This window comes from Mauremys mutica, chromosome 3 (genome assembly GCF_020497125.1).
Source record: "Mauremys mutica isolate MM-2020 ecotype Southern chromosome 3, ASM2049712v1, whole genome shotgun sequence".
Lineage (NCBI taxonomy): Eukaryota > Metazoa > Chordata > Testudines > Geoemydidae > Mauremys > Mauremys mutica.
The window spans coordinates 100,380,189-100,398,531 of NC_059074.1; the positions used below are offsets into that span (position 1 = coordinate 100,380,189).

The window sequence follows — 18,343 nt, forward strand, 5'->3', positions numbered from 1 at the left end:
TCATGGAAAAATTGAATTTTAAGGCAGGATTGATACAGAAGAAAGAGAAAGGACTTCAAAACACAATGGAAGCATGGAAAAAGATATGGTATAGAATCCAAGACAAAAATCCACTTATGACAATGGATTTGGCTGAATACTTTTTATGCAACTTTGAGGATAATGAATGGCATGCTGAAGTGAAGAGAGGCTTTTAATCAAGTATTTGAATTTCACTTATTTTTTTTATTTGATTGCTTTACTGTTTGCTCACAAATTAATCCTAAACTCTGATTTTCAAGTGCTCTTCTTATCTTAAATGACAAACACAAAAAACCCTACATGTACTGACCACAACCAAAACTGTGACCTTGATCATGCTTCTCACACTTTGACCCTGCTCAGTGTGTCTCCCTGTTATTGTGACTTACTGCAGCCCTATGACTCAGGGACTCTGATCTCATTAAAATCCTGAAACCACAGTGCCAGGTGTTCAGTTCATGCCAAGATGAAATGTTGGCTGTAGCTGAGCTGAAAAAGGAGATAAAGGACTATAGCAATATCAGAAGATACTACTCACAGCAAAATGCTCTCTGACAAAGAAACAAATGTACATCAAAGCAGCCAGATGGAGTTAATGGGTTTACAAACAGAGGAAATTGTTAAGAAAAAAACACTTCTGAAATATAAGATACTCTGTGGCGTAAGTAGTGACTGTTCTGTTTCTTTCAGAATTCTGAATGTTGTTGTTATTGCATTATGAACTTGATATTTGTTAGCGAGAAGTTTCACCATGTTTAATTTAACTATATAAACTTGTCCAGTCTATACCTAATGGGATTGGAATTCTACAGGACAGATGTATGAACTTCTCTGGCAGGACTCTATGAATTTTACAGTATTGGTCAGGCAGCCTCAACAATGTCAGAGCTATTATGTTATCACTATAAATCTGCACTTTATGCTTTACTGAAGTACACTAACAGTTCTTTTTTTACATGGCAAAAACAAAACCTAAGTCTTCAATGAACTGCAACACAAAATAAATAAGCCTGTGCATTCACCGCCTCACCTTTATTGCAACATTATTATGTTTGTTGTATTAGCCTAAGAGCCTATTAAAATGTATTTAGCACTTTATATGTTATGTATTTGTTTAAAATGAGAAAAGGTAGCTTCTTGCTTTCATGGCTAAGGGAGCTGTTATTTTTATTTTATTTTATTTTTGGTCTGTGTGTGTTCAGATATTTCATTTGTAAATCAGAAAACACAGACAAGTAACTGGTGAATAATACCCTTGCACCAAAGTACAAAGAGTAGAGATGCAGATAATATCGCCAACCCAAAATATTAAGGTATTAGGGGGTCAATTCCCCCTTCTCCCTAATGAGATTGGCTTGTAAATATAAATTTGGGGATCTTATTGGAACCTTGTGGTATGCTCAGTGCACTTTTTCAAGCTTTTCTCTGTAACCAAAAAAGTCAAGAAACTCACTTCTAAAGGTGGGCGGGAAGGAATCTATGACACTGGAAACTTAAGTAATAATGAAAACATAGCCATGCAGAAAAGTCTGAATGGCATTAGGTACTGCCACAGAGAGCAATTCAACACCACTTAGAATCATTCTAACAAACAGAACCAGTTTAAATAGGCCAAACCAAACCCTATTTAACCATGTAATCTGTGAGAACTGTATAAACTCAATCCAAAACTGACATTTCCCATTCACTTTATTAAAGGAGATAGTAAAATATTAAAAACCTAGAAGACAAATAGAACTAAGGTCCCCCAAAGCCTTTTTATTTTCTTTTTGAACATAAATCTGTGTTTTAGACTGTTCTGTGAACAAAATAAAAAGATTATAAGGGAGACTAATTGGGAGTGGAGGATTAACTGGAAAAGATGAGATGCATGAGGGACTTGGAGTAGTAGAGTGAGATTGTATAGTTAGGTATCTAGTTGGTCTGTCAATTAATCACAGTTAACTCAAGCGATTAACTCAAAACAAATTAATTAAATTAAAAAAATGAATCACAGTTTACATCACATTGTTAAACAATAATAGAATACCAATTTACTTTGCAATGCTGGCTATAACAGTGCCATGCAAATGCCTGTTCTCATTGTCAGATGACATTGTAAATAAGAACCAGGCAGCTTTATCTCGCATAAATATAAACAATCTTGTTAATCTTAGTGATTGGCTGAACAAGAAGTAGGACTGAGTGGACTTGTAGACGCTAAAGTTTTATATTGTTTTATTTTTGAGTGCAGTTATATAAAAAAAGTTCTACATTTTTAAGTTGTACTTTCACAATAAATTTCAGATTTCAGAGTTGCAGCCGTGTTAGTCTGTATTCGCAAAAAGAACAGGAGTACTTGTGGCACCTTAGAGACTAACAAATTAATTTCAGCATAAGCTTTCATGGGCTACAGCCCCTTCATCGGATGCATGCAGTGGAAAATACAGTAGGAAGAGATTTATATATATATACACACTGTGACAAAGTTCCTCCTCTACCTTGGTGGGTACTGCGCTTATTGGTGGATTTGCTCGCTTCACTGATTCACCATGTGGGTTGGGAAACAGCCCAGAGACCTTCTCCTCTGGTAGAAGCCACAGTCCATGTCAATTCCTCCTGTGTCTGTTCAGGAGTTGGGAGGTTTTGGGGGGAACTCAGGCCCGCCCTGTACATTGGTCAAACCGGGTACAGTCTCTACATAAAAGAATAAATGGACACAAATCAGACGTCAAGAATTATAACATTCAAAAACCAGTTGGAGAACACTTCAGTCTCCCTGACCACTCGATTACAGACCTAAAAGTCGCAATATTACAACAAAAAAACTTCAAAAACCGACTCCAACGAGAGACTGCTGAATTGGAATTAATTTGCAAATTTGACACCATTAAATTAGGCTTGAATAAAGACTGGGAATGGATGGGCCAATACACAAAGTAAAACTATTTCTCCATGCATTCCCTCCCTCCCTATAGTTCCTCACATCTTCCTGTCAATTGCTGGAAATGGGCCATTTTCGTTACCACTACAAACAGTTCTTTTTCTCTCCTGCTGATAATAGCTCACCTTAACTGATCACTCTCCTTATAGTGTGTATGGTAACACCCATTGTTTCATGTTCTCTGTGTATATACATATATATATATATATATATCTTCCTACTGTATTTTTCACCGCATGCATCCGATGAAGTGAGCTGTAGCCCACGAAAGCTTATGCTCAAATAAATTAGTTAGTTTCTAAGGTGCCACAAGTATTCCTGTTCTTTTCACGATAAAGAGATTGCACTACAGTACTTGTATGGGGTGAATTGAAATTTCTTTTATCTTTTTCTCAATGCAAATATTTGTAATAAAAAAGTGAGCACTGTACACTTTGTATCCGTGTTGTAATTTAAATCAATATATTTGAAAATTTAGAAAACATCCATAAATATTTAAAGAAATGGCATTCTATTATTGTTTAACAGTGCGATTAAAACTGCAATTAATTGCAAATATTTTTTAATCTCATGATTAATCATGCTTAATTGTTTGACAGCCCTAGTATCTAGTAATTCTGATCATTCCACATGATTACAATGCTCTTCAAATTACTGTCTATTTAAAAAAAAATCCTGGTACAGGAGAATTCAATCATACCTATACTTCATTCATCAACGTTTTTGGATAGTTCTGATACATTAATAAGCGCTATTGTTCAGTGTTATGGCTGCTCCAAAGATATTTCTTTGGCTTCTTATTCCTACCAGACCACCCTGAGACTTGTGTGTATTGTGTCATTATGAGCTGGAGGGACCACAGTGTTTGTATATTTTAAGGCTGAATGTTCAGAAATCTAGGGCTTTTATGTAAACATTTTTATGTTGATGAATATGCATTACCTCAGTTGCATATATTGTATTTTTAATTTTTATTTATTTTTCCAAATATAACAAATATACCAAAAATACCAGATTCATCATAATACACAAAGTAAATAAAGAAGGTTAGGATAAAGGGAGGGGAAGGGAAGCAACACATACATATCTCCATAGTTGTTAATCATAGACCTCTAACAATTCAGCCCAAATTGCTTGGAATTTTTTGGGCATTCTCTTTCTGTGGAATGCCAGTTGTTCCTTAGATGCAAGGTCAGTCACATCACTGAGCCAGGCATCAATATTTGGTGGGGATTGACTTTTCCATTTTTGCAAGATTAATTTTTTAGTAACCAAAGCTGCTTATTGGAACCATGCTGCCTTGTTAACAGATAATGGCCACCTATTAGGAATGTATCTAAGAATAAAACTTAAGGGGGGAGAGCTGTAATTTAGCATTCAATATCAGATTGACCCTTTGACCCACTTCATATCAGAAATTCTTGATACAAGGGCACTCCCACAACATATGAAATAATGTAGTATACCTCTACCTCAATATAACGTGACCCGATATAACACAAACTCAGATATAATGCAGTAAAGCAGCGCTCTGGGCAGGTGGGGCTGCACACTCTGGTGGATCGAAGCAAGTTCGATATAACACGGTTTCACCTATAACGCAGCAAGATTTTTTGGCTCCCAAGGGTAGCTTTATATCGAGGTAGACGTGTACCAAGGAGCCACATTTCCAACAGCATCTGAAGAAGTGGTTTTTCACCCAGGAAAGCTTATGCCTAAATAAATCTGTTAGTCTTTAAGGTGCCACTGGACTCCTCATTATTTCCAACAGCGGTCAGCATTTATGAGGCCCATTACCATTAGCAGGGCTGTCCCTACCCATACACAAAGTATGCAGCTGCGTAGGCCACCAGGAAATTTGAGGCACCTCTACCGCCACTTCCCACCTCTGCTCTGCCCCAGCCCCACCCCACTCCACCTCTTCCCCAAAGCCCCGACCCTGGTCCACCCCTACCCAGTGATGAGCTGCCAAAATATTAACAACCGGTTCCCTCCTCCCTCCCCAGGGGGGGGTCATGCCTGTCCCCCCCAGGGGGGGTCGTGCCCCATCCAACCCCTCATGTTCCTTGACACACACCCCCGGGACCCCTGACCCATCCCCCCCTTCCCTGTCCCCTGACTGCCCCTTGCCGCCCCACCCAACCCCTCCTCTCATTCTCGATGGCCCCCCAGGACCCCTACCCCATCCAACCACCCCTTCTCTCTGTCCCTGAGTGCCCCCACCACTTCATCCAACCCTGCTCTTTCCTGACTGCTCCCCGGGACCCTTGCCCCCATTCATTCACCCTGTTCCCTGCCCTCTGACCGTCCTGACCCCTATCCAACCCCCCACAACCCACCCCCTCCCTGCCCCCTTACCACACTGCCTGGAGCCGGGACCGGGTCCACTCCGCCAGGACCATGACCGGCGCCGTGGGGCCCAACTCCCCGAGCCCGGCCGGACTACAGCAGGCACCGCTTGGCCGGAACTGCGGGGCCCGACTCCCCGGGCCGGGCCGGGCTGCGCTGGAGCTGCTCGGCCGGCATCGGGGCCAGAGCCGCGGGGCCTGACTCCCCGGGCCGGGCCGGGCTGGGCCAGAGCTGTGGGGCCCGACTCCCCGGGCCGGGCCGGAGCTGCGGGTCCCGAGCTGGGCCGGAGCTGCAACCACGGGGGCCAGGACCAGCACCGGCGCCGCGGGGCCTGAGCTGCAACCGTGGGGGCCGGGACCAGCACTGGCTCCGCGGGGCCGGGCTGGAGCTGTGGAGCCGAAGCGGGGGGCGCTCGGCGGGGGCCGGGACCAGGCTGGAGGGAGCCGTGCTCTGGGACCGGGAGCTGCTGAGCCAGCCGCACCTCCCCTCCCCCCCGGGCCCCAGCTTACCTGCCTGCCTGCTGCTTGTTCAGGCTTCCCGCGAACATCTGATTCGCGGGAAGCAGGGGAGGGGGAGGAGAAGGGGGGCAGAGCAGGAGAGGAGGGGGAAGTGAGCTTGGGCTGGAGCTTTTGTTAAATAAAGCCCTAATAGAACTGGTTGTCCTGGAACAACCGGTTCTAAAAGGGCTGCTAAATTTAACAACCGGATCGTGCGAACTGGTGCGAACCGGCTCAAGCTCACCACTGCCCTTACCCCACCTCTGCTCCGCCCCAGCCCTGCCCCCACTTCTCTGAAGTCTGCAGCAGGGCTGTGCCTGCACTCATCAGCAGCGGGAAATGCAGCAACCTGGTCCTAGTCGTGCTGCCGGTGAGTGCTGGGGGGCACTGTCCCCCAAGCCATCCCCACTTTCCTGGGAAGGCCATGAGGGGCAGGGTTGCGTAGGGCCCCAGCATAGCTAGGGATGGCTCTGCCTATTAGTCTTTGTGGAGATCAGCATATTTGAAAAAGTGTCTTTTGGTGAATAAGTCATAGTCTCAGGGCTGTAGTTGCTTTTTAACATTAGGAACAATTGTATTTCAATGGGTTGGAGATAGTTGTGTATTCAAATCTCTATTCCAAGCAACTCTCAAATTATCAATCTTTGGCAGAGTTTTTTGGGCCAGAAAATCATCAAAGTATCCCACCGGCCAAATGACTCCAAGAAGTTTCCTCCAAAATAATAAAAGTTCTGGAGGTTATGGAGCTCCCGATACATCCAGTCCAAATACATTTATAAATAAATGCTTTAACTGGAGATATTTCCAGATGGCATGAACATACAGCTAAGGGTAGCATAAAATCCCTCCTTTACCTGTAAAGTGTTAAGAAGCTCAAATAACCTGGTTGGCACTTGACCAAAAGGACCAATAAGGGGAGAAGATACTTTCAGATCTGTGGGGGAAAGTTTTTTGTTTTGTCTCTCTTTGTGTTCTCTCTGGGTCAGTGAGGAATCAGGGCAGGGAAAATACATCTCCCAAAGCCATACCTGAACTAAGGGCTGGTCTACACTGTGGGGGAGGATTCAAATGAAGATATGCAACTTCAGCTATGCTATTTGCGTAGCTGAAGTTGAAGTATATTAGTTTGACTTATCTGGCTGTCCTCACAGCGGCGAGTCGACTGCCGTGGTGCCCCCATTGACTGCGCTTACTCCTCCTGCTGAGGTGGAGTACGGGCATCAATTAGCGGATTGATTTATTGCATCCAGACGAGACGCAATAAATCAATCCCCCATACATCGAACACTATCCGCCGATCCGGTGGGTAGTATAGACGTACCCTAAGCATCTAAGATTACAAATTGTAAGCAATAGGAAGGAAATGCATTAGATTATCTTTTGTTTTAGCTTGTGAATTGTCCCTGTTCTAAGAGAGAGGTTTATTCCTGTTTTTTTGTAACTTTAAAGTTTTGCCTAGAGGGGAATCCTCTGTGTTTTGAATCTTATTACCCTGTAAAATTACTTTCCATCCTGATTTTACAGAGGTGCTTCTTTTACTTTTTTCTTTATAATAAAGTTCTGTTTTTTAATAATCTAATTGGGTTTTTAGGTCTGGTCTGTGCTCACCTTGGTTACCTATTCAGTTGGTATATTATTCTCAAGCCTCCCCAGGAAAAGGAGTAAAGGGGCTTGGGGAATATTTTAGGGAAACAGGAACTCCAACTGGTCCTTTTCTTGAATCTTTGTCTAACTCACTTGGTGGTGGCAGCATACCATCCAAGGGCAAGGAAGAATTTGTGCCTTGGGGAAGTTTTAAACCTAAGCTGGTGAAATATTAACTTGGGGGTCTTTCATGCATGTCCCCACATCTGTACCCCAGAGTTCAGAGTAGGGAGGGAACCCTGACAGCAGGTCAAGCCAAATTGTTGCTGAAGATCTAGAAATGGTTTAATTTATCATTGTCAATTAGCTGTGACACAGTCATAATTCCTCTGTCCACCCAATCCCTCCACATCAAGGTTTTGCCACACATTTTAATGATAGGATTGGTTCATAGGACTGCCTCTACATGGAAGAATGGATGCAAGCAGAATTTTCCAGCTATGTTTTACCAAGCTTGCCTCACAGCCATTATTGTGGGATTTCTGGAGCTATCAAATCTATAATAATTTGCCCCTACTATGCCTGAAAGGAGGAGAAGATATACCAGTTCTCATTCAATATGAACCAAAAGTGGAGTCTGTGTGGTCATATTTAATAACCACAAAGATGCCTGGCTCAATAAAGGGAGATAAGATAATTTTCCAAGCTGAGAAGACAAAATCCTCACAGAGAAAGGGGAAGCTGTAATTTGTTCAGAGCCAGTCTAGGTTTCTTATCTGTGCCCTAAAGTAAGGTTCTGAAAATATTATTGAATTTCTTAAAGTAAGTTTGAGGAATAGAAATAGGGAGACCTCTCAGGACATACAAAATTCTAGGAAGGACATTCATCATCAGTATATTAATTTTACCCCACAAATGGAGGGTTAATGAACTCCATCTCCCCAAATTGTTAGCCACTTGCGCAATAATTGGTTCTATATTTATGTTAGGTATGTCCTGAATATTACTGGGAATCAGTATTCCTAAATATTTCATATAAGACGATTGCCATTGGAAATCCCAATTTGAGAAAAGGCCTTTGTGGGCATATTTGTTAATGACTGAGATTTCTGATTTACCTCAATTAATTTTCTATCCTGAGAGGAGTACAAATGTATTAATAGTGGTTCGAAGATTAGGAACGGTAACCTTGAGCTGAGATACATCTACAAGAGCGTCATCTGCATAGAGCATCTGTTTGACTACCTTGATGCCATGAATGTGTTGAATTGCTTGGGTGGCAATGGCTATGGGTTCTAAAGTTAAATTGATCAGAGGAGGAGAAAGGGGGCAGCCCTGCTGTTTACCTCTCTATAATGGAAATGGGGCAGAAATAGTACCTTTGGTAACTACCCTGAAAACTGTGATAGAGCATAAAAGCTTAATCCAAGCTATATATGTTTATCAAAACTAAATTTTGCTAACACATGAAAAAGATAGTCCCAGGCTATGTGGTCAAAGGCCTTTTCGGCAGCGAAAGAAATGACAGCTAAGGGTTCTTTAGAATCTCTCAGAATACTGATAATTGACAGTTGATGCCAATTATCTGAGCTATGTCTATTATGAAGGAAGCCTACCTGATTTATCTGTATAAAGTGTGAGAGGACTTTGTCCAGTTGCATATCAAGAGCTTTAATGAAAATCTTAGTGCCACAATTGTTTAAAGAAATTGGCCTGTAATTACTACTTAGTCCAAAGTCTTTCCCAGGTTTAGGAATAACTGAAATTATAGCTTCTCTTAGAGTAGGTGGGAGAATTTGCTCATTCTTGGCCTCATTGAACATATTCAATAATCTAAGTGTTAAAGTTTCACAGAACTTTTTGTAAAATTCAGTTGGGAACCTGTCAGGAGGCATTCCGACCTTAATTTCTTTTATAGCCACAATTTCTAGAGGGGCATCTAAAAGTTTCTTCTGAGAGTCAGAGATCTATGGCAGAGACAATCCACTATAAAAGTGATCTAGTGAATCTTTACAGATTCCCTCTTCAGCTAAATATAGTTTTGTATAAAACTGTTGACATTGTTTATTAATATCTAACTGTGTTGTAGATAATTTATTGCTACTATCGTGAATAGCAGCAATCTTATTTCTGTTAGCCTTTTGCTTAAGTCTATATGCAAACAGCTTGCCAGCTCTTTTGCCAGATTTCCAGTAGTTTTGCTTTAAACAGAATAAAGCAAATTCAACCTTTTGGGACAAAAGTTTGTTGATTTTGTAGCTTAGATTGATGAGGGTTCTGAGCTTCTCTGGGGAGGGGGCAGAAGCATAATCTACATCCAAGGCCTTAATTTCATTCAAATGGATATCAATTCTTTGTTTTCTCCATTTCTTTTTAAAGGTGGCAGCTTCTTATTCTTGTCACAAACTAGATGATTTTCCAGAACTGTGTACAAGTGATGGTCTTTTCCGTTGCTGCAGCAAGGTCCTCCTTCCTATAGGTCTCCACAAAGAGTCAGCAAACCAGCAGGTGCTCCATGGTCTGCACTTCACTGCACTCATATATTCATGTCATTAGAGTCGCCCCATTTGCAGGGCCGGCTCCAGGGTTTTTGCTGCCCATATCAAGCGGCGGGAAAAAAAAAAAGCCGCGATCACGATTGACGGCAGCTCCACCGCACCACTTTCTTCTTCAGTGGCAATTCGGTGGCAGGTCCTTTCCTCCGAGAGGGACCGAGGGACCCGCCGCCGAATTGCTGCTGAAGAGCCCGACGTGCTGCCCCTTCCCCTTGGCTGGCCCAAGCACCTGCTTGCTGAGCTGGTGCCTGAGGCCGGCCCTGCCCACTTGATCATATTAGTCTTTGATCTACCGATTTGCTTGCGCAGGTGGTTCAGGCATCACCACGTTGACCAGTCTGTGTCGGCCCTTCCGGGAAGGTCCTCCTGGGGTTCCAGATCTATTTTAGTGCATCCGACTGCTCATAGTCTTTCATTCCATAACCTCAGTCATGCTTTGCCAGCTGTTGTATCCACAGGCACAACTCTTTTGCAATTTAAGGTGTTTGATTACTCCTGTGTGGCATAAGAGATGATGAAGCCTCTGATGAAGGCTTTAAATTCCCCTTTGGGAAATTATTTTCCACCCACTTCTCTCTTTCCACCCTTCTTTCTTCAATCCCTCCTTTGGACATTTTTCCTCCGGGGGTGCTAGAGAAGCACTTACTTCCCTTAACCCAGCAGTGGTCCCCAGCATCTTGAAACAAGGGAAGGTAGAGAAAGAAGGAACTGCTACCATTAGCTCAGGCGAGCTTGCAAAGGCAGGAGCATGGAGCTGGAGAGTGGAGGGAGAGACTCAGCAGCTACCCCTTTGAACCTGATTACATGGAGCTTGGTAGCAGTTGAGGCTGGAAAGGAGCCTCCTAGATGAACCCTGCTGTGGGATGTTAGGGCAGATGCAGGTGGGGAAAGGGCCACAGCTGGGAGGGGGAGGAACAGAAGCCAGAGAGGGCTCATTTGTTTGTGTCATATCAGGTATGAGCATCCTCCTTAGTTTCTTCATCTGGCTCCTAGTCTCTATGGTCATTTTCAGCTAAATTGCTGCAGTCTATTACTGGGGGAAGGGTGTAAAGTGAGATGCTCTAACCACAATTTCCTATTGAGTCTCCTTGTTACTTTGAGAGATGAAGCTTCCAGCTCAGGAGCCTGGGAAGAAGACCTGAAATAGTCTCCTGGAGAAAATGGGAGACTTCACAGGTCTGCATTATGGCCCTTCTTCAGGTGGGTAAGGAGACTGTGTGTCCTGATTGCAGATTAGGCTGAGGGAAGTGAGCTGTAACTTCTCACTTGTGGCTGTCAACCAGCATGTATCTTTAGCTGCCCCGAGTCTGCTCCTCTTGCCTACCATACACCCACAGGCCTCTCTAGCCCCTAAATCACATGCTGATGCCTACGATTGGGCCTCCCTAGTTTGCCCTCTCAGCCCTTGTTCTTAAATCCACTCCTCCACTCAGCATGATAGATCCATCTCCTCTGACCTGGCCGATGTAGCTTGCCTCCTGTCTAACAGACACTGGTATAAGGATAAGAACTTGCTGACTGAGGATGCACCCATATAAGATGATGGGGATGATAATTGAGGAAATGGTGGAAATTGTATTGGCATCCTGAGCATACCTACCATTTGTTACACAGACTAACAACCTAGAGATCTTGTTAGAGCCAGAGCAGCTGCTGGGTATTCTGGTAGCAGAAGTTGCCAAGAGTGCTTTCCATCCTATGTACTTGGCAAGAAGTTTCTGGTGGCCTTTTCTTGGGGTTGCAGAGCAGACCTCACCAGGGTTATCCATGCATTCGGTGATCTGGGGAATGGATTACTACAGTATGCTCTGTGTAGGGCTACATCAGGAAATTGCTTCTGGGAGAGAAAGTAGTTGCCTGCTTATTAATTGGGATTTCCCATATGGGGCATGTAGAGAACATCTCTGTTTCATTATAAGTACTCGTTATCAAATGGTTGCCAGTTGAAATGTACATGTTTGTACAACGCTTAGCACAAAGGGGTCTTGGTCTATGACTGGGGCTCTTAGGCACTATGATAATACAAATAATAATAATTAATAATCATCTAGAAATCTTTAAGAGGTTTTGTCCCTACTCCTGTCTACTTTTCAGACTGTTTCTTTATTTTTTTTTCTATAATTGCAATTAGTTTGAGTTGTTAGTCCCTTGGTTTTATTAGGGGATTGGTGGCAGGGCATTCTAAGTGAGGTCTCCTAGACTCTGGAGTTTATTTCCATCCTTGGTTCCCCTGAGCCTTGTGTTGATGACCCACTGGGAAAGCTTTCAGGTGTATCTTTTCCCCCCAGCTATTTCAAGGAAGGGAGGGGAGAACTTGGGTTCTAGAGATGATGGCTGAGAGAATAGTATTTTGGTATTGAGGAAGATAGTGATTTTTTTACATTTGATCATGGTCTAAAATCTTTTACCTATGCTAAGAGACATGATTAAAGTACAACTTTTTCAAATTACGCAAGGTGAATGGCGTGCTACATTATCAATATATGCTGTACTTCTTCAGATCAAAGTGTAATCACTTCAAGGACAATGTGCTTAACATAAGTATTTTATCAAGTGCTGCCTCCCTCCTTGGTTATGAGGAAGCTTTTTTGTTTTAAGGGAAAGCAAATCAATAGATTCACCAGTCCCTCTCTCCTCTGCAAGCAAATACATCCTTGTTTACCACATAGGATTACTCACTGGTTCAAAGGGAGCCATTTTTGTGGCAGCTTCTTGCTAAAATATAAGCAGCACGTCACAAATTTTACTTTTATGCCTATAACTACAGACTGTCTCTCACACCTCTCAGCTCAGGATCCCCCCAATTTTTTCATTTGTTAGCATTCATACATACTACTGATGGACAGCATATGTGATAAAGTTCAAAGATTCCAAGGCCAGAAGGGATCATTGTGATCACCTAGTCTGTATAACCCAGGCCATAGAACTGCCTCAAAATAATTCCTGGAGCATATCTATTAGAAGAACATACAGTCGTGCTTTAAAACATGTCAGTGATGGTGAATCCACCATTACCCTTGATAATTTGTTTCAATGGTTAATTGCTGCCACTGTTAAAAATGTACTCTTAATTTCCTGTATGAATTTCTCTAGTTTTAACTTCCAGCCATCAGAGCCGGTTATACCTTTTTCTACTAGATTGAAGCCCATTATTAAATATTTGTGTCCCATGTAGGTATTTATAGACTGTAATCAAATCACCCTTTACCCTTCTTTTTGTTAAGCTAAATCATAGGACTGGAAGGGACTTCGAGAGGTCATCTAGTCTGGTCCCCTGCACTCAAGGCAGGACCAATTATTATCTAGACCATTCCTAACCTGCTCTTAAAAATCTCCAATGACAGAAATTCCACAACCTCCCTAGGCAATTTATTTCAGTGCTTAACCACCCTGACAGTTAGGAAGTTTTTTCTAATGTCCAACCTAAACCTCTCTTGCTGCAATTTAAGACCATTGCTTCTTGTCCTATCCTCAGAGGTTAAGAAGAACAATTCTTCTCCCTCCTCCTAGTAACAACCTTTTACGTACTTGAAAACTGTTATGTCCCCTCTCAGTCTTCTCTTTCCCAGACTAAACAAACCCGATTTTTTCAATCTTCCCTTATAGGTCATGTTTTCTAGACCTGTAATCATTTTTGTTGCTCTTCTCTGGACTTTCTCCAGTTTGTCCACATCTTTCCTGAAACGTGGCACCCAGAACTGGACACAATACTCCAGTTGAGGCCTAATCAGTGTGCAGTAAAGCAGAAGAGTTACTTCTCGTATCTTGCTTACAACACTCCTGCTAATGCATCCCAGAATGATGTTCACTTTTTTTGCAACAGTGTTACACGGTTGACTCATATTTAGCTTGTGGTCCGCTCTGATCCCCAGATCCCTTTCCACAGTACTGCTTCCTAGGCAGTCATTTCCCATTTAGTATGTGTGTAACTGAGTGTTCTTTCCTAAATGGAGTATTTCCCATTTGTCCTTATTGAATTTCATCTATTTATTTCAGATCATTTATCCAGTTTGTCCAGATCATTTTGAATTTTAATCCTATCCTCCAAAGCACTTGCAACCTCCTCCCAGCTTGGTATTGTCCTCCAACTTTATGAGTGTACTCTGTATGCCATTATCTAAATCATTGATGAAGATATTGAACAGAACCGATTCCTGTGGGACCCAACTCGTTATGCCCTCCCAGCATGACTGTGAACCACTGATAACTACTCTCTGGGAATGATTTTCCAACCAGTTTTGCATCTATCTTATAGTAGCTCCATCTAGGTTGCATTTCCCTAGTTTGTTTATGAGAAGGTCATGCAAGACAGTATCAAAAGCTTTACTAAAGTCAGGATATAACACATCTACCACTTCCCCCCTATCCACAAAGCTTATTACCCTGGTCAAAGAAAGCTAACAGGTTGGTTTGACATGATTTGTTCTTGACAAATCCATACTGACTGTTACTTATTACATTATTATCTTCTAAGATCTTTGCAAATTGATTGCTTAATTGGCTCCATTATCTTTCCAGGTATAGAAGTTAAGCTGACAGGTCTGTAATTCCCCGGGTTGTCCTTATTTCCCTTTTTATAGATCAGCAAATATAGTGCCATTTTCCAGTCTTATGGAATCTCTCCCATCTTCCATGACTTTTCAAATAGATTGAGCTCTTTGAATCTATCACTATAAGGCATGTTTTCTAATCCTTTAATCATTCATGTGGCTCTTCTCTGAACCCTCTCCAGTTTATTATATTTTATTGTATAAGTACCAGGGTGTGGGCGGTCATGCCTAATGGTTAGAGTTGGAAGCCAGGAACCAGTGCTGGGGGCAGAGCTGGATACAGAATCATGTGTCAAGACAAAGGTCAGAGCTGGAGTCTGAGTCAGGGGTAGGGTGTAGGAGCAAGGTCCTGGAGTGAGGTGGGAAAGCAGGAACTGGAAGCAGACAGGGATCTGAGAAAAGGAGGGTTGGAAGAGGTGGGATGCAGGAACTGGCTGGAAGGCAGGGCTCAGAAATCAGGTGAGTAGGTAGGGTCCACAATAGCAGCCAGCCAAAAATTCACATAGCTACTCAGACACCTTCCTGTGCTTCATTTTGGCTTAAGTAGTGCGTTTGAGGCAATCAGTGGGGCTGGACATCTCCCCCAGTCAGGAGTTTTGTGAGTGAAGCTCTCAATGAGCTAAAGCTCCACCAGCCCCTCTCTCCACAGGTTCCAGGTGGTAGCCATGGTTTGAGCACTGCCTGGGGAGCTGTGGGACTGGCTGTGAGACCCCCAATCCCTCACCACATCCTTCTTGAATTGTGGGCACCAGAACTGGACACAATATTCCAATACCGGGCCCACAGCGCCAAATACAGAAGTATAGTAACCTCTCTATGCCTACTTGAGAGTTTCCTGTTTATGGAACCCAAGATTGCATTAGCTCCTTTGGCCACAGCATTGCACCGGGAGGTCATGTTCAGCTGATTATCCACCACACCCCCTAATCTTTTCAGAGTCACTGCTTCCCAGCATAAAGTTCCCCATTCTGTAAGTACGTTCTTTGTCCCTACTTACTTAAGCCAATACCTTACACAGGATACAGGCCTGTAGGTTCCTTGTGTCACTGTTGAGTAAAATAAAAAGCTAAGCTAGCTCTATGGGCTATAACACTTACATTTTGCCATATTAAAATGCATATTGTTTGCTTGTGCCCAGTTTACCAAGCGATCCAGATCGCTCTGAATCAGTGACCTGTCCTCTTCATTATTTACCACTCCTCCAATTTTTGTGTCAGCTGCAAATGAAATACCTCACAGTATATGACTTTTTTGTGACAGGTTCTTTTAGTCTCTTTGGTGGTTATATCACTTGGACTAGGCTTGGGACTAGGACTAAAACATGAAGACCAAGTACAAGGTACGTTTACAATATTTTCAGTACAATATTAATTTATGCTTCCATCCAGCAAAGCATTTAAACAGAGGATGACCTGTAATTTCACGAAAAATAAACCGTGGCTGCTCAACACTTGTGAAAATTAGGTCCTAGATTTCTCAGGGTGGGCAACATAAAAAGGAGCCGCCCTCCAAAATTGGTGGACAGCTTTAAAAATGTGGCCTTAATGGCTGTGCCTCAGTTCCCCATCTGTAAAATGGGGGTGATAATACTTGCCTCATAAGGATGGGGAGGGTTAATTAAATAATGTTTGTAAAATAAGTTGAGATAGAAGGTACTAGAGAATTGCAAATTATTACTGCAAAGTGACATACTTCGTACATAATAGCACTGGATGCTTTTCGTGCCCCACTTATTAAGTATATTTGACACCTTTGAAGTGCTTAATATTAGAACTGGTTGGGAATTTTTTGCCAAAATGCAAATTCTGCAAAATTGTGGGTAAATGTTGATTTTTTTTTATTTTTAAAAAATTTTTGTTAGGAAAGTCAAAACAAAATATTTTGTTTCAGGCTGGGCAATCTCAAATAGAAACAATTCAATAAGTTGAACCAAGTTGAAACACTTCATTTTTTGTCAGTTTGACATTAATCTGTATTCATGTGAACGACTGCAGTGCTTCACAGGAGATGTAGTTCGGATGCCTCATGCCCCTGCTATCCTCCAGTCATAGGCGCCAACCTTTCCCGGCACCGGTGGGTGCTCGTGCCCCCCTGCTCCTGGCCCCGCCTCAACTCTACCCCTGCCCCGTCCCCATTCCAACCCCTTCCCCAAAGTCCCTGCCCCAACTTTGCCCCCTCCCTGCCCCTATTGAACCCCTTCCACAAATCCCGGCCCTGGCCCTGCCTCTTCCCCAAGCGCACCACGTTTCCCCTCCTCCCCCCTCCCTCCCAGTGCTTGCTGCTGCGAAACAGCTGTTTTGTGGCAGGAAGTGCTGGGAGTTAGGGGGGAAAAGAGGCGCATAGTGCGCTCAGGGGAGGAGGCGGGGCGGAGGCAGAGGTGAGCTGGGGTGGAGTGTTGCCAGTGGGTGCAGAGCACCCACCAATTTTCCCCCATGGGTGCTCCAGAGCACCCATGGAGTCGGTGCCTAGGCCTCCAGTTGCCAGGCTCCCTGGCTAGACCAAAGGTCCCACAATGGACCACACTCTCCCCTCTAGCTGATGATACTGTGCAGTATGTGAGTCACATGATCATGCTGCATTAAGAGAGAGAGTCTCGGTTAAGAGCTGAGGGTGATGGGCCAGCTAAGTATACAGCAGCTCCCAACTGACATTTGTCTGAACTTTCCATTCCATGAGAAAATTTGCTATTTAGCATTTCATCCTGATTCAATACAAAAACATACTGAAATATCTGAATTTTCCATATGATGGAAATTCTGATTTTTGATCAGCTCTAATTAATAATGAGAACTAGTCTAGTTAGAATGCAATGTAGCGCAGTCTGGAGGACAACAATTCTATTTCATGGCAATTCTTGAGGTTTCAAAATTTGTTTTAATTCTGCACTGGAAGAAAATCAAAACTTTCTGAATGCTTTTGCAAAATGGAAATGCATTAAAACATCTGTTTTCAGATCGAAAGCCTGAGCTTTTCAATTAGGTCTCTCTCTTGTCAGAAGAGACCAGAGAATTCTTGACCCAAAAAAGGCCCTTTCAAACAAAAACTTTGCTGAAACCGATATGCCTCCATAAAACATTTTGGCTTTGACAAAACAACTTACTTTGATGAAATTTTATTTTGTCAAAAATGTCTCAACCAGCTCAGTGCAATGTCAACAATTGGATAGCTTTGTTTAAAACAATTCTATCTGTGCAGCCACAAAATGATGATGAAATGGTTTTTTCCTCATTCTTTCGGTACCTATGTTAATGTGTTAAACTTGTTTCTCTACTCTTCCCCACTTATTATTTTTCTTGCTTGTTTCCTTCTTCTGGCATCTTGTGATATTCTTTGTAATTATGATGATGAACTCTTCAGTGACTCTTAACCAAATAGTATGATGTATTGTCAACTTGCCATGTAACATTTATTGATGTGTAGAGCCTGATTCTCCATTGCTTTCCACCCTGTGGAATCAATTATGCCTGTACAAAATTGATGTAAAGTGGTGTAAAATGTTAGCAGATCAGAATACAATCTTTTATAACCACTTTGCCCTGGTGTATTTGACTGCAAGCTGCAGGGCAATTGTGAATCAAGCCCTTTTACTCTTACTACTTTCATTATGACTGGCCTAGCTTATGAAATAGTAACATAATAGCGAGCAGTTGCAGTACAAAATCAGAGATATTAAATCTTGTGATAAAGGCTTTGATCCTATTGGATAAACTTAAGTATTAAAAGTAAATTTCATGATAGCGCCCATAATAATTCTGCAATATCTCAAGTTTTTGAAAAATATAATTAGACCGCTGCACCTGAATATTCTATTTTTCTATTATATATTCTATAAAGAAATAATAAGAAGGAATTTAATATTCTTAG

General features: G+C 42.5%; 1 protein-coding gene across 2 annotated transcripts in view; it reads left to right on the top strand.

Moving 5' to 3' along the window:
• The first annotated feature begins 471 nt into the window (after positions 1-471).
• The window catches only part of ENPP3 (ectonucleotide pyrophosphatase/phosphodiesterase 3), an 81,225-nt gene continuing 63,353 nt past the window's right edge, over positions 472-18,343 (top strand). For both annotated transcript variants that reach the window (XM_045009257.1, XM_045009258.1), the window contains exons 1-2: positions 472-682; positions 15,740-15,818. In XM_045009257.1, coding sequence (XP_044865192.1) covers positions 566-682; positions 15,740-15,818 — 196 coding nt within the window. In that variant the 5' untranslated portion in view covers positions 472-565. The remainder of the gene's footprint in view (positions 683-15,739; positions 15,819-18,343) is intronic.